The sequence below is a fragment of the Oncorhynchus gorbuscha genome, linkage group LG24 (assembly GCF_021184085.1).
Source record: "Oncorhynchus gorbuscha isolate QuinsamMale2020 ecotype Even-year linkage group LG24, OgorEven_v1.0, whole genome shotgun sequence".
In the NCBI taxonomy this organism is placed as follows: domain Eukaryota; kingdom Metazoa; phylum Chordata; class Actinopteri; order Salmoniformes; family Salmonidae; genus Oncorhynchus; species Oncorhynchus gorbuscha.
The window spans coordinates 29004649-29019115 of record NC_060196.1 but is presented as its reverse complement, the minus strand read 5'-3'; the positions used below and the strand labels follow the sequence as shown (position 1 = coordinate 29019115).

General features: G+C 44.5%; 1 protein-coding gene across 1 annotated transcript; it reads right to left on the bottom strand.

Moving 5' to 3' along the window:
• Positions 1 to 6468: 6468 nt before the first annotated feature.
• LOC124012801 (glyceraldehyde-3-phosphate dehydrogenase-like) lies at positions 6469 to 13084 on the bottom strand. Its single transcript, XM_046326767.1, has 12 exons — positions 12974 to 13084; positions 12258 to 12303; positions 9867 to 9966; positions 9648 to 9757; positions 9285 to 9375; positions 8902 to 9017; positions 8572 to 8653; positions 8315 to 8466; positions 8052 to 8130; positions 7808 to 7891; positions 7157 to 7254; positions 6469 to 6768 (listed from the first exon to the last, which is right to left on the bottom strand). Exons 2-12 carry the CDS (start codon positions 12278 to 12280, stop codon positions 6699 to 6701), a joined length of 1005 nt encoding a protein of 334 aa, XP_046182723.1. The 5' UTR covers positions 12281 to 12303; positions 12974 to 13084; the 3' UTR covers positions 6469 to 6698.
• Positions 13085 to 14467: the final 1383 nt, after the last annotated feature.

Genomic DNA, 14467 nt, shown 5'->3' with positions numbered 1-14467 from the left:
CAGGGCAAACTACCTGCCCTCCAGGACACCTACAGCACCCGATGTCACAGGAAGGCCAAAAAGATAATCAAGGACAACAACCACCCGAGCCACTGCCTGTTCACCCCTTTACCATCCAGAAGGCGAGGGTCAGTACAGGTGCATCAAAGCTGGGACCGAGAGACTGAAAAACAGCTTCTATCTCAAGGCCATCAGACTGTTAAACAGCCATCCCTAACACAGAGAGGTTGCTGCCTACATTCAGACTTGAAATCATTGGCCACTTTAATAAATGGATCACTAGTCACTTTAATAATGCCACTTCAATATTTACATATATTGCATTTCTCATCTCATATGTATATACTGTTTACTGCATCCTGCCTATGCTGCTCTGTCATTGCTCATCCATATATTTATATGTATGTATTCTTATTTCATTCCTTTACTTAGATTTGTGTGTATTAGGTAGTTGTTGTGGAATTGTTAGATTACATGTTAGATATTGCTGCACTGTCAGAACTAGAAGCACAAGCATTTTGCTACACTCGCAATAACATCTGCTAATCATGTGTACGTGACCAATATATATATATATTTTTTAAGGTGGTGAAAGCGAGAGGCAGGCTGTGGGATCGAGGATAGCAGGTGTCACTTGAATGGTGAGTCTCTTGAGACTGTGCCTCGTTCCCTTGTTCCTCCAACGCTTCCTCCTGTTCTACTGTCCGTTAGGAATACATGTTTAGAATTCCCCTGCTGGTGATCTCTGACACTCTCTTCATCTCTTTCTCAAGCTCCCCCAAACTTTAGCCTTGCCGCGGAAGATAGCAGAGCCATAAAACGGGGCAGGGTGAGCTCCTTACTGTGCCCAGGCTGCAAGGCTCCTAAATAGAACAATAATATTACTAATACATCTAACTGATACAGTGATTTTTATCACATAAAGTATCTAAAACCCACTTAAAAATCGACACAAAAAGGAAATGCAAATGTACTGTAGCATACAAAAACAGATATAAGAGATCAGGAAGGGAGTTGAGGCAGTTTGTCTTTGGGAGCATCTTAAGCCCGATGAGCAGAGGGAGGGAGCATCTCAGCCCCCTGTGACTGTCTGTAACTTTGAGTGGCCTGAGTGACCAGGCCTCCCATTGGTCAATCCCTTTACAGCCTGCCCAGAAAATCCACTCACCTCTCCCACTAGCCACGGTTTCCCAGCAGCAGGTCAGAGTCTCCTGGCATACTATCCCCTGAGCTGCTCTTATAAAGTTGAGTGCGCATTCAAATGTATGTTTGGCATTGTTGTTCCGATCCTTGGCATTGGGTTGTGTTTGCACTGCCGCCTGTATACAGTTCGTTGTCATCTTAAAGCGGTTGTTGTTCTGCTGGGCGATTGTTAGTGTTTTTTATCATTCCATTCCAGCTGTACTTCCATTTTATATTCATTATGTATGTTGTATTCGTTACATTCATGCATGTATTCCTACTTCTGAGTCAGGAGGATGTTTTTTTTTTATTACAGTCTTATCATCCAGCAGAGGAATCTACGGTGGATCCAGAGTTGCTGCTGGAGGTTGGCCCAGGGCCAGGTAAAGATCCTGGGGCCAGGGCCGGCTGTGCTCCTCTCCCTGAGGGCTTTGGCACCACTGCTGATGCAGGGAAAGACGCCACAGTAGGAATCTGCCTGGCCGCAGCGGTGGCCACCATGGGCCTGCCATGGTTTCGGTCCAAGTCGTAACATGTCTCAATTAAAGCCGGAGGCAAATGTTTACATAGTGATTTGGATAGAAGCAATCTGGCTGAAGTCCTTGTGACATGTACAGCAACGCCTTCCAACTCTATTCCCGTCGGGTGAGATGTTGGCTCTCGCTCCAGCACCACTCTTCATGCCGTAACTCAAGACACTTCCGTTCAATATACATTTACAACTGAGGTATTTAGCAGATGCTCTTATGCAGAGCGGCTTACAGTCCACTTTTCAAGGGAAAACAACCACATATCTTAATCATTGCAAGTAGACGCTTCTTTGATAAAACCCACTTTTCCGTTTTACGATACACGCCATCTTTAGGATGATATTTAAGATCAGCGTGTCTTGACTAGGCTGAACTTGGGAGAGTTTGGCGTGTGACATTTGATAAATTGACGAGTGACAATATGAAATTGGCTGCATAATCAGAGTCCCTGCAGATATTGCCACTGAATGGAGATGAATTGAAATGACCGGACACACAGTAGCTTGTTCATCTTTCACCCTACGTTTCAAACCCTTAAGACGAGTAGAGGTGATCTGTCTCGGTGTAGATCGTCTTGGTCTATATGCTACAGATGTCTGACATGAAATTAGGCTTCTCCTCTAAATTGAGACATCTTCTTTCAGAGCACAGACGTCACATAGGGCCCAGGCGAAGGAAAGGTCAGCCTAAAGGTCAGCCCGGGGAAGGCCTATATCTTTCTCTTCTTATAGTGTAAATATGTGTGACATTTTGGCAAGGAGGTACCGAGATGCCGGCTGTGGGACCGAGGATAGACGAGGTGACAGTGTATTTTCCCATGGTCTGTTCTGCTAAGTTTGCTTTCCTAATTCCAGAGTAACTCTGTTTGATGTCAATCAGTTATATACTCCAAAAATAGAAAAGGACATTTCCTGATGAAAATGTGTGCGCTTGCTCATCTATAGTGAGTATTGGCTACAAGTTATAGCCAATAGGAAGGGGGATTGTTGGGTTGTTTTGGGGTGGGTGTCACACATAGTAAAGGCAGGGTGGTGAACGTGGGAAGAGAGAGTTCATCGACCTGGAGTAGTTTGCTTGCGAGGGAAAAGGATGCTCAGTTCAGAGTTGAGGAGTTTTTCATGTACTTCCAGTGTAACCAACCCCGGGGTAGCTTTGATTTCAGGGAATACATGGTTGAAACGTACCTCTCTGCAATTCCGTTCTGTCTCGAGAAGACGTTACAGTGTCATGGAGCTTTTATGCTCATTTAAAACGGTTACAGTAAATGGTATCAAAAAGCTTTTACGATCAATTTAAGATGACTCTACATTTCAACGTAGGTTTGGTGTTTGTAGCGTAAACGGTTCAAGAGCAGTGGGGAATCCAAAAGGTACTATAGCCTATGGAGCTTCATGCAAATGTGAAATAGTTCTAGGTAAAAAAAATATATAAATATGCTTTAAAGATGGTTTGGTCTTTTGTGGCTTAAATGCTTGAAGACTAGTTCTGGGCGGCAGGTATCCTGGCAGGTAGGAGCATTGGACCAGTAACCAAAAGGCTGCTGGATCGAATCCCCGAGTCGACAAGGTAAAAACGGTCCTTCTGCCCCTGAACAAGGCAGTTCAACCCCAACAACAACGGCTCCCCGGATGACGTGGATGTTAAGGCAGCTCCCTGCAGCTCTCTGATTCAGAGGGGTTGGGTTAAATGTGGAAGCCACGTTTCAGTTGAATGCATTCTGTTATACAACTGACTAGGTATCCCCTTTCCCCAATCAAATGTTTTGACCATGTAACCTATGGCCATTGAAATGCATTGGAATTTACACAAGTATGGTTGTAGTGTGAAACAAATAAACAGTATCAATACATTGTTTTTTTAAAAGTTACTTGACCAGTGCCAGTCTTGACATTAGTAGAAAACACATTTCCCGAAGAAAATGTGTGATGCTCGCTTGTCTTTAAGTATTTGTAATGGTAGTGACTGCAGGGGATGTGTTTTTGTACAATAGATATGATTGCCACCATACTGAACGACATTGCAAACAGCTTGGGCTGACTGACTATTGGAGTCAGGACAGAGCTCTCCCTGGTAAGTTTTACTGTCCTCTTCGGCACATGCATCCAACACCCTGTTCGCGTTCTCTTACTTTCAGATGAAATGAAAACATTCAGACAGGTTAAGGACGAGCTAGACACGTCTTGAACCTTTTGACATAGCAAGAGTAGACATACACGTGCCATATATGTAGACATAATGCTTATATAGGCTGTCTAGTTGGTTGCGTAACACACAGGGCGAAGGAACGGTCAGCCTTAAAATACAGAAGACAACCTTCTCAATGGTCTGCTACGCTACTGCACTGCAACCAATCCGGGATGGCCTATACATCTCTCTTTGTACAGTTTAAAAGGGTAAGACATTAGGCAAGGCGACCCCGAGAGGCAGGCTGTGGGATCGAGGATAGGGGGGGGGGGGCAAAGACTGGGATGGAAGCGTGAGACTGGAATGCGATGTGATATGAATCAGACTTTGTGAACAGCATCTTATTGGCTCCTGTATTAGAGCGAGGGCTTCTGGGTAGAAGACTGCCATGATGTAATGTGTGGAGGTGTCACCATTCCCCCTCCCCTTATAATTGATTTGATACCTGGTGGTGAGTTATGCAGAGTCTTACCATTACAATGTGCAGTCTTACCATTACAATGTGCAGTCTTACCATTACAATGTGCAGTCTTACCATTACAATGTGCAGTCTTACCATTACAATGTGCAGTCAAATACATACAGCACATTGTGTCAGCTTCTTTAACCACAAGACCTACAACCCAGTATTTCCCCAAAGTTGTTTTGCTAATGTTCTAAGATTCAGAATAAGTTGGTTGATACAAACCAGTTTTATACTAAATAGACGACACATGATACTACGGTTAAAATTCTGGAAAGTTGTTGAAAAGTTTTATCACTTAACATGTTCGAGGCTAAAACACTTGTTTATGCCTCGTGTTTGTGTCTTCAGGTTGCCCTTGTGTCCCTTCTTTTGTCCTCCGGGAGCCAGCTGTCCTGCATTTAGTTGTGATTACAGGAACTGTTTCAGGAGGCGGGCATCCTGACAACATGGCCAGGCCATCAGAGCTTGTGTTGAACAGGGGTGGTGGTGACGCTGCAGATGTTTTCCTCAAGGACACTGGTGTGCCGGTCTTCCCAGCTGATCCTCATGATGTTGGAGGCCATCTTTGGTGCGGAGACTCCAGGGCTTTAGGATTCCTGCTGTATGTGGTCCGTATAGTAGGGTAGGGAGCACTAGTGGTTTGTAGACCAGGATTCTGGTTCTGGCTTGGAATGTAGTGATCCTCGGAGACTCTTTTCCTCCGTAGGCTCCAGTGGCACAGCTTAGGTTGGCGGTGGTGTATTTCTGCGTCAATGTCAGCTTTTGGAGGAGAGAAGGCTGCCATGTTTGGGAACGTGGATTGAGCAGCAGACACTGTGGAAGTCTGCAGACACCACCTGAAGGATGAGTGAGTTTGTATCTTTACTCCTCCCTTGTGTCGGAGCTTAGACATGGCAGTGTGTATTTGAGGCCCAGGACATGCGTAGGAAAAACTTGGGCCCTTTCCGATTGCGCTTACAAAACGTATCCTTACTTCCTCCCTTTCTTGAAGAATTCTCTGATCTGACATGTGAAAGAAATGCAGAGGAAAGCTTACACACCAATCCAGTTGTCATGGTGATTTCAAGAAACTAATGAGTGGTACATTTCCCAAAATCACCAGGTTTTCAACTTCATGCCTTACGTCACACTGGCTTTTATCCTCAAGTCCATTTGGTGAAACTTACAACTGGTAGAGAAGTGTCTTTATGCAGATTTTAGAATATTTGCAGGAAAATCTTTAATTTGATGGAAACCTAGCTATAGAGAAGCATTGGAGAACACTGGACTTTCAGTTGATTTAGTAAATTGACACCAACCCTAGTTGCCACTAACAAAAGCATAGGATATACAGATTGGGAGACTTACTTGCCTGGCTACCTAGACTGATTGCGCGACCAGCCAAATATTTGGATCAGAGCACCTCCCGACCCATCAAATTGGTCCAGAATGGGTAAAGCAGCAGTTAGAAAACGTGCCATTGGCATTACTCTGTTAGCGATGATCCCGTCACTGATGACTGTTGTACAACACCCCTCGTACTCCTCACCACAATGTCAGTCTGACTAATGTCGCAAACAGAGCTTACGTCTTCACAAGACTGATTGTCAGGGCAACCAGGCAAGGGGCACACGGAAGCCATACCAGTCAAGCTTGCCGCAGGTCCTAGTTCCCTTTAGATCCACACTATTTCAAGCAAAATGGGGCTTAAATGTAAACATTAAAAGAACCCGTCCAATACTGTGGTTCATCTTAACTCATAGCAATTGGGTGTGTCGACTACGTTAGACCAGCTCCATACGACGGCTTAAGAATTGATTCCACTAGTGAAAAGCAGTATACAAATCCTATCCATCACTGGTGATAAAAAATGTTTGTTCATTGAATGGTTCCTACCACAGCCTGTTCTGGCTGGCACAATCTCTCCAGTTTATCGGAGGGAACGTTTGTGTTCTGTGACAGGATGAAGTGTGTGGTAGAGACATTTGTCCACGCAGTGTGGTGTTTAACACTGTTACATTAGTTCCATTGCAAAAATGGCCCAGGACATGAGTAGGAAAAACTTGGGCCCTTTCCAAACAGTTGAGTGCCATAATGAACATGTGCTCTGGAAGAATGAGATGATCGTTTAATAACAGGACTTTTATTGTGAAGGAGTGCAAATTAAGCCAGTGTAGTAAACAGAAATATTCTGCAGGCAAAAATACTCAATCCTCACTGAACAGAACAGAGGTGTGACTTGTAAAAATGTTCCCATTGAGTCGAGTTCACTACAGGCTCTCTGGCAGCGGACTGGTGGGGTGTCCGTTCAGGAGAAGGAAGAGGTCGTGAGTGGTTGGAAGTGTGGTGTGGAAACTTTACTCCTTGGAGGCCATGTGCAGACACAGGTCAACAACACGGTTGCTGTAGCCAAACTCATTGTCGTACCTATTGAAGACAGAAGTTTGAAAATTCACAAAAACCTACAATCACAGGAGAGCTAAGAGCATACTAATGTTAATTAATGTGGCCATCAAGTTCAAACATTGTTTTGTATTCTCCAAAATGTGTTGAGTTTATTTAATAAGCCCTTTTGTTAATTGAATGTTCGTTTCCTGGTTTAGATCCTGGCAAGGTCTCAATTTGTTGATGGAAACTAACAAGTCAAAGGCAAGTTTCAGTGTTCCTCAAAGCACATATACTGCCCCTGGTAATATTTATAACAGTTGCAACATTCACTGCAATGCAAATGATGCACAGCTTTACATGTCGATGAAACGTTGGGAGTCGGTGGACACCTGGTGTGAGCACAATGTGTAGGTTCCTGCGTACATACCATGAGACCAGCTTGACAAAGTGGTCGTTGAGGGCAATGCCTGCGCCGGCGTCAAAGATTGAGGAGCGGCAGTCGCCGTTGAAGTCTGTGGACACCACCTGAGGGGGCGCAACAAGTCTTAGTGGAAAACGATTAACCGTCGCTAGCGCTCGCTAGAGTTGCCACTTAAGACATTTCAGCCTATGACCTTGAGGCCCATGGCATAGGAGTAGGGAAAGGCTGCCTTATGTCCCAATCACTCCTTTCCCCTGAAGTGTGCTCTACGTCCATGCATTTGATGTGTTCCAGAACTAGCACTACTTGTTCAAATTGTCACCTAATCAAGCGCCTCTTTAAATCAGCTGTGGAATACACCAAATATGTGGCCTGGCTGGGGGTACTCTAGACCAAGGTTTCCCCAAACGTTTTGTTTGTCAACCTAACACGACACAGCTGATTCAAATAAAGCGTGATGAATTGGTTATGAGAGTCAGCTGTGTAGTGCTAGGGCAAAAAACAAGGTGTACCCAGGGGGGGGGGGGCTCAGGACAGATCAGGAAACCCTGATCTAGATTAATCTGATGACTTTAAATTCATGGGAAGTAGTGTACAAGTGCACACTTCAAGAAAAGGACAGATTGGGACACAAGGTTGTAATGGGGAAATATTTACCTGGTCTTCTGTGTATCCCAGAATTCCCTTCATGGGTCCTTCAGCAGCAGCCTTGATGACCTTCTTGATCTCGTCATAAGGCGCCTAAAGCAGAAGAGCAAACATGTAAAAAAAAAAAAAAAAAAAATTGAGATAAAAATGTATGAAGTGGCCATTGCTGTAATGCTGGTGACTTGCACCAAAATCCCAGTTGAACCTCTACGAGACATTAGCAAAAGTATAAAAACATTGTTGGGAGACTTACGGCCTTCTCAAGACGGACAGTCAGGTCAACCACGGACACATTGGGAGTGGGGACACGGAAGGCCATGCCGGTTAGCTTGCTGTGGGTCAGAAAGACACACAAATGGTTCAGGATCCACACCATTACGAGCACAAGTGGGCCTCCTAATTTATTCAAAAAACAAAACCATAGTAAAAAGCACTAAGGCTATATAAATCTCAGTAGTTAACTATGATATCAAACCTCCATTAAAAAAAAAACGATTGCCCCGGATTGGTTCATACCCATTCAGCTCGGGGATAACCTTGCTCACGGCCTTGGCGGCGCCGGTGGAGGCGGGGATAATGTTCTGGCTGGCACCACGTCCATCTCTCCACAGCTTACCGGAGGGCCCGTCAACAGTCTTCTGTGTGGCTGTGACGGCGTGAACTGTGCTCTGTGGGGGGGGGGGGTACATTAGTCCATGCATGGTTCAAGGAGCACCACTAAGATTAAAGGACACATTCAAAAAAGTCAACACTGAATGAAGATCCATTCTTACCATGAGACCCTCAATGATGCCGAAGTTGTCGTTGATAACCTTGGCGACGGGAGCCAGGCAGTTAGTTGTGCAGGAGGCGTTGCTGTGAGGACATAGAAAGTGTTAACATGACACTAAATATTTAATGATTAAACATTGTGCCACCAACTCATAAAATAATCAGCTGACATTACACTTCGAATTGAAATGGTATTACTCAGGACTGGCGAAGGAGTGAGAATACAGCACCACCGCGTACGTGTTTGTTTCAGCCATTCTTTGTACAAGTCATAATTTGGCCGCAGGGAATGGCCAACGCTCCTTAAAAAGGTAACGCAACAGGAGGCTCACCTGACAACCTTCAGGGAGTTGTCATACTTCTCGTGGTTGACGCCCATCACGAACATGGGTGCGTCGGCGCTGGGGGCGGAGATGATGACCCTCTTGGCACCTCCCTGCAGATGAGCCTGTGGTGGGTGGTTGGGATGAGGGCAAAGGTTAAGTTTGTGGCAATGCTAAGCTACTGAATGAACTAAGCCAGCCAACCTTTAGCACATAGCAGAAAAATACATATGAAATTAAAAAAGGGAGTTAAAGAAAAAAAAGGGGGTCGTAATTGAAAGTGGGGTCACACTGCATAACATGCCTACCAGAATAAGGAACGCACACCAAATCACTAACGACCTAAACATGTGACCATGGCTTTCCTACTGCTAGTGAACGGAGGTACTTACAGAGGCCTTCTCGATGGTGGTGAACACACCAGTCGACTCGACGACGTAGTCCGCGCCAGCCTCGCCCCACTTGATGGCGGTGGGGTCCCTCCTGAAGAACGCAACGAGATGAAGTTGGGGTTAAACAACAAAGCTAGCGTTCTAATTACAGAAGTAGAAGGTTTCAATGTGTGTGAAACCCATAGGAATAATATACCTGTTCTATCCTACTAGAGCACTTGGTCAATGGGGCAGTTTCCCAGAACCAGAGAGGAATCTATTTTTTTTAGTCCACCACTAAGCTTAACATGGGTGCACAAAAGCTTCCAAATGTGTCATTTGAACCAATGTACCTAAAGAATAAGTCAAGGAAAACCAACTCACTCATGGAAAACTGTGATGTGCAGATTGCCAATGATCAACTTTCCACCTTCCTGCTTCACTTCGCTGTCCTTCCAAACACCGTGGGTGGAGTCATACTTGAACATGTAGACCTATGGAACAGGGGCAGGACTTTAAAGCCAGTAAGTGATGGTACAGTAAACACGAGCAGCTAAAACTGGTTTATGTGTACTGCATTTCTTAACGCAGTATGACGTTCACCATGTAGTCCAGGTCAATGAAGGGGTCATTGATGGCGACGACCTCAACCTTGCCGCCCTTGGCAGCGGCACGGGTCACCAGACGCCCAATACGCCCAAATCTGAGAGGAGAAAGAGTCTTAAAGTTAATCCTCATGTATCATATTACCACACCGGCATGCGGCAGGAGCCCTAAACTGACATGTCTGATGACAGCTCTGCAACACCTGCCAACCTTGACATTTGGAGCCCAGAGCCTTTGTTTATGCCCAATATGGTTGGGTTGGTGCAGCGTGACCAGAAATGAGAAGTGCGGGGTTGAGGACAAATTGGAAAAGCAGGTTAAAGAGTCATCTGTTTAAGCTTGGTTGGCCTGTGCAGTTAGGGACATTATCCTCAAAATCATAGCTTTTTTTAATACACTGAACAAAATGCAACATGTAAAGTGTTGGTCCCATGTTTCATGTGCTGAAATATGACAGCAGTAATGCTCCATAGGCACAAAAAGCTTTTGTAAAACGGTGCACAAATGTGTTTACATCACTCTGAGCATTTTAGCCTTTGTCAAGCTAATCCATCCACTTGACAGGTGTGGCATAATAAGCAGATGATTAAACAGCATGATCATTACACAGGGGCACCTTGTGCTGGGGACACTAAAAGGCAACTCTAAAATGTTCCACAGATGTCACAAGCCGAGGGAGCATGCAATTGTTATAACTGCAGGAATGCCCACCAGAGCTGTTGGCAGAGAATTTCTACCATAAGCTACCGCCAACGTAATTTTCAAGAATTTGGCAGTACGTCCAATCAGCCTTAACCACGTCAACACAGGACCTCTACATCCGGTTTCTTCACCTGTGGGATAGTCTGAGGGGAGGGTGGGGTGCTGAGGAGTCAGTTTTAAAGCCTTTTTGTGGGGGATAACTGATTGGCTAGGCCTAGCTCCCCAATGGGTGGGCTTGGCTTCCAAGTGGGTGGGTTTATGCCCTCCCAGGCAAACCCATGGCTGCGTCGCTGACCAGTCAGGTGAAATCCATAGATTAGTACCCAATTTATTGATTTTAGTGAACTAATTTCCTTATGACCTGTAACTCCGCAAAAATATTGAAATAGTTGGGTTCATATTTTTGTTCAGTATAGCTTAATGTACATCTTGCCATCAGTTGTGTAGATGGTTTCAGCATAAATTGGGTGAATAGTTAAGAGCAATCCACATGGGACTGCTCCCTTACAGTGAAATTAACGAAGTCTGATGGTTAGGGTTTTAACTGATAGGACCACATTGGTCAAATACTGTGAATGTTGGAGACTTAAGTTGCAGTCAGTGGCTGAGAAAAGCCTAGACACCACTGAAATACAAAGTAAACTGGATTACGGTCAAGAATAGTTTTAAATCCCAATTTAAAAACAGAACAGTCCCATTCCTGGGCAGCTGAAATAACTTTTATTTACATAACATCAGCAGCCAATTACTGCACAGATTTTGTCTTGTGATGTATACAGAACAATGAAGTTGAGGGGATGATAAAATCCCTGTGACAGAGGAGTCAGTGTCACTCATAAGGATCACCACAATGTTTAACGCATTTGGACTTTGCCCCAGTGACACAATCAGATTCAGCTGGGGGGGTGTAAGGGTGTCCTGTTCACAGGGGTCAATGTATTGACCACCAAAGGAGTCAAAGTGCATCAGGACTAAAAACAAGTAGTCCATTTGGCAACAGTACGAGCCAGTCAAATTGGCATTGTGGAGCAAATTCCTTGCCATCCTTTACCATTAACAAGCAATTTGTTCTAGTCAATGAAGTTTTGTATGACTTTGCAACACCTTTTTATGAGTTATGACATAGGCTTCGAGGGAACTGAACAGTCACGAGGATCGATTGCGCTCACTGTTAAGAGTTTAGTTTCTTTACTGTATATAGGTCAATCAGCACATTAGTGTCCCAGATAAAAAAAATGGGCATCATTACAGATTGATTATGGGAAAGGGCTTATAGCAATCGTATCTTCTTTCTATTGGTCAAATAAAGGTTCAAAGGATAAGATTGGTCAAAGAACAACAAAAAAAGGGTACTTTAGCTGACCAGGTTAGCAGGATATTAATAGATGGATAGAATAAAGGAATGTGACAGCTGAGAAGATACGAGAGAGAGAGAGAGCGCTGTAGAGGCGCTGTGACAGCCAAACTATAAATAAGTAGAGAATGGACATGATAAGTGTCCAGACCAGGCTTGTGAACTGGTAGTTATAGTATGGCATGAGCTTTCCTCCAACTTGGTTCCAAAGTACACAAACTGTCAAGGGATTTGTGCAACGCAAGCCTGGGTTGCTTCTGTGACATTTTGAACTCTAGTTCTGATAGAAAACCAGTCATTTCTTTAAAAGGTATTGACAAAAAGCAGGTTACCCATTGATCCCAATCTTCACCATTTTGCCTGATATGGTATAGTCCTCTGAAAGTAAAACATAAATTAAAACCAACAAGTAGGAGTTGAATGTACATTGATGTCAGCATTTCACAAACTTGTTTTTTGTTCTAGTAGTAGACAGACAATTCAAATGATCAACTCAACATGCTTTGATTAAGCCATTTGAAATCAGCTGTGTAGAGTTCCGGAAAAAACAAAACGTGCACTACTTTGGGTCCCCAGGACTGAGTTTGACACACACACACACACACACACACACACACACACACACACACACACACACACACACACACACACACACACACACACACACACACACACACACACACACACACACACACACACACACACACACACACACACACACACACACACACACACACACACACACACACACACACACACACACACAACACACAAAAATTAATGGCCATTAAATCTGTGCCATATATCAGCAGTGTTTTGTTAATGTACACAGTTGACATAAGTCATGGAAAACGTTGAGAAAATGTACTAAGTCCGCAAGCACAGAAAACACATAGGTTAGCCCAAAGTCAAAAGACAGCTATTCAAAACGCCATGTACGCCTACACTGCACAGTGCGTAAATTACATACAATTAAAGGCATACTTGAAACTGTCAATTAAAGTTGGTTTTGGAAAGCATAAAAGAGCAAATAAAGTTTTTAAAGTACCGTTCTTGTATAGCCTCTGTCTGTCCACTTGTTCGAAAGGGGAAGCGGGGACGAGTAAAGGTGCGCTCGCATTTTATCTTCCCATTGAGTCCGTGGACACGCCTCCGCGTGCGCACGCCCGGTCAGAATGTCAAGGTCGTAGTGGTTTGTCAATCTGCAGTAAATACGGAACAAACAACCTGCAGCGTTCATTTGGACGGTGTGGACAGTCGTGCCTTGTACCCTCCATTATTATTGTTTTTGGTTAGATTGGCAGCATTGCAACTGGGCGCATCTTGGCAAAAAATATATGTTCTCATCTTGGTAAAAAATATATGTTCTCATTAGCAGGCCAATTTGATATTGCATTAATATTGTAACGACCCTGGGTTTATAAGCGCGGATATCGACTCTGCAGTTCGAGCATGCTTTTCGCGGCACAGTCGATAGCGCGCTGGGGCTACAAGGTCGAGAGTTCGAGACCTGCTCCCTGCCTGTTTCACTACAATATACCTACTAATAAATGAAACAGGTGAGGCTAGATGGATTGGTAAACTAATTTGACACTTGTTAACACACATGGAAATACAGGTAGACTCAGCCAAATGATGTTACCATGAGCAGCACTACAGATATTGGGTGCTTTCCCCTGCCTAGGCATTGCTGATGCCTGCCAGATCTTACAACGACTGGATCACAGGAGGTTGGTGGCGCCTTGATTGGGGAGGACAGGCTCGTGGTAATGACTGGATCGGAATTGGTGGAATGGTATCAAATTCATCAAACACATGGTTTTCATTTGTTTGATGCCATTCCATTACCCCGTTCCAGCCATTATTATGACCTGTCCATCCCTCTGCTGCCTCCTGTGGCCTGGACAGGTATTTTATGTATCAGCTAACCACATCATATGTTATAGCAATCTGTCAGTCTGACACAGTCCATGTCTGACGTGACAAGCAACCATTGGTTGATGCATGCAATGTCTGAGCAGGGGAAACAGCCATTGAGATGAGCGAAATGCAAGACTTCGCTCTCACACAGTTACACACAGTATCCACTTGACAGGTGTGGCATAACAAGAAGCTGATTAAAATGGCATGACCATTACACAGGTGCACCTTGTGCTGGGGACAATAAAAGGCAGTTTTGTCATACAACACAACGCCACAGACGTCTCATGTTGTGAGGGAGTGTGCAATTGGCATGCTGACTGCAGGAATGTCCACCAGAGCTGTTGGCAGAGAATGTTAATTTCTCTACCATAAGCCACCTCCAACATAGTTTTAGAGAATTTGGCTGTACGTCCAACTGGGCTCACAGCCCAGGACCTCCTCATCAGGCTTCTTCACCTGTGGGATCGTCTGAGACCAGCCACCAAGACAGCTGATGAAACAGTGGGTTTGCACAACTGAAGAATTGATGCACAAACTGTCAGAAACTTCTCAGGGAAGCTCATCTGCATGTTCATTGTCCTCACCAGGATCTTGACCTGACTGCAGTTCGGCATTGTAA

Bases quoted from the DNA above. Each gene is read 5' to 3' on its own strand.
- LOC124012801 (XM_046326767.1), bottom strand. From the start codon at position 12,280: ATGGTGAAGATTGGGATCAATGG. The intron at 9,758-9,866 runs GTGAACGTCATA...CCTGTTCCATAG, and splicing joins TCATTGACCTGGACTACATG to GTCTACATGTTCAAGTATGA. The intron at 6,769-7,156 runs GTATGTACGCAG...TGTCTTCAATAG, and splicing joins TTTGTCAAGCTGGTCTCATG to GTACGACAATGAGTTTGGCT.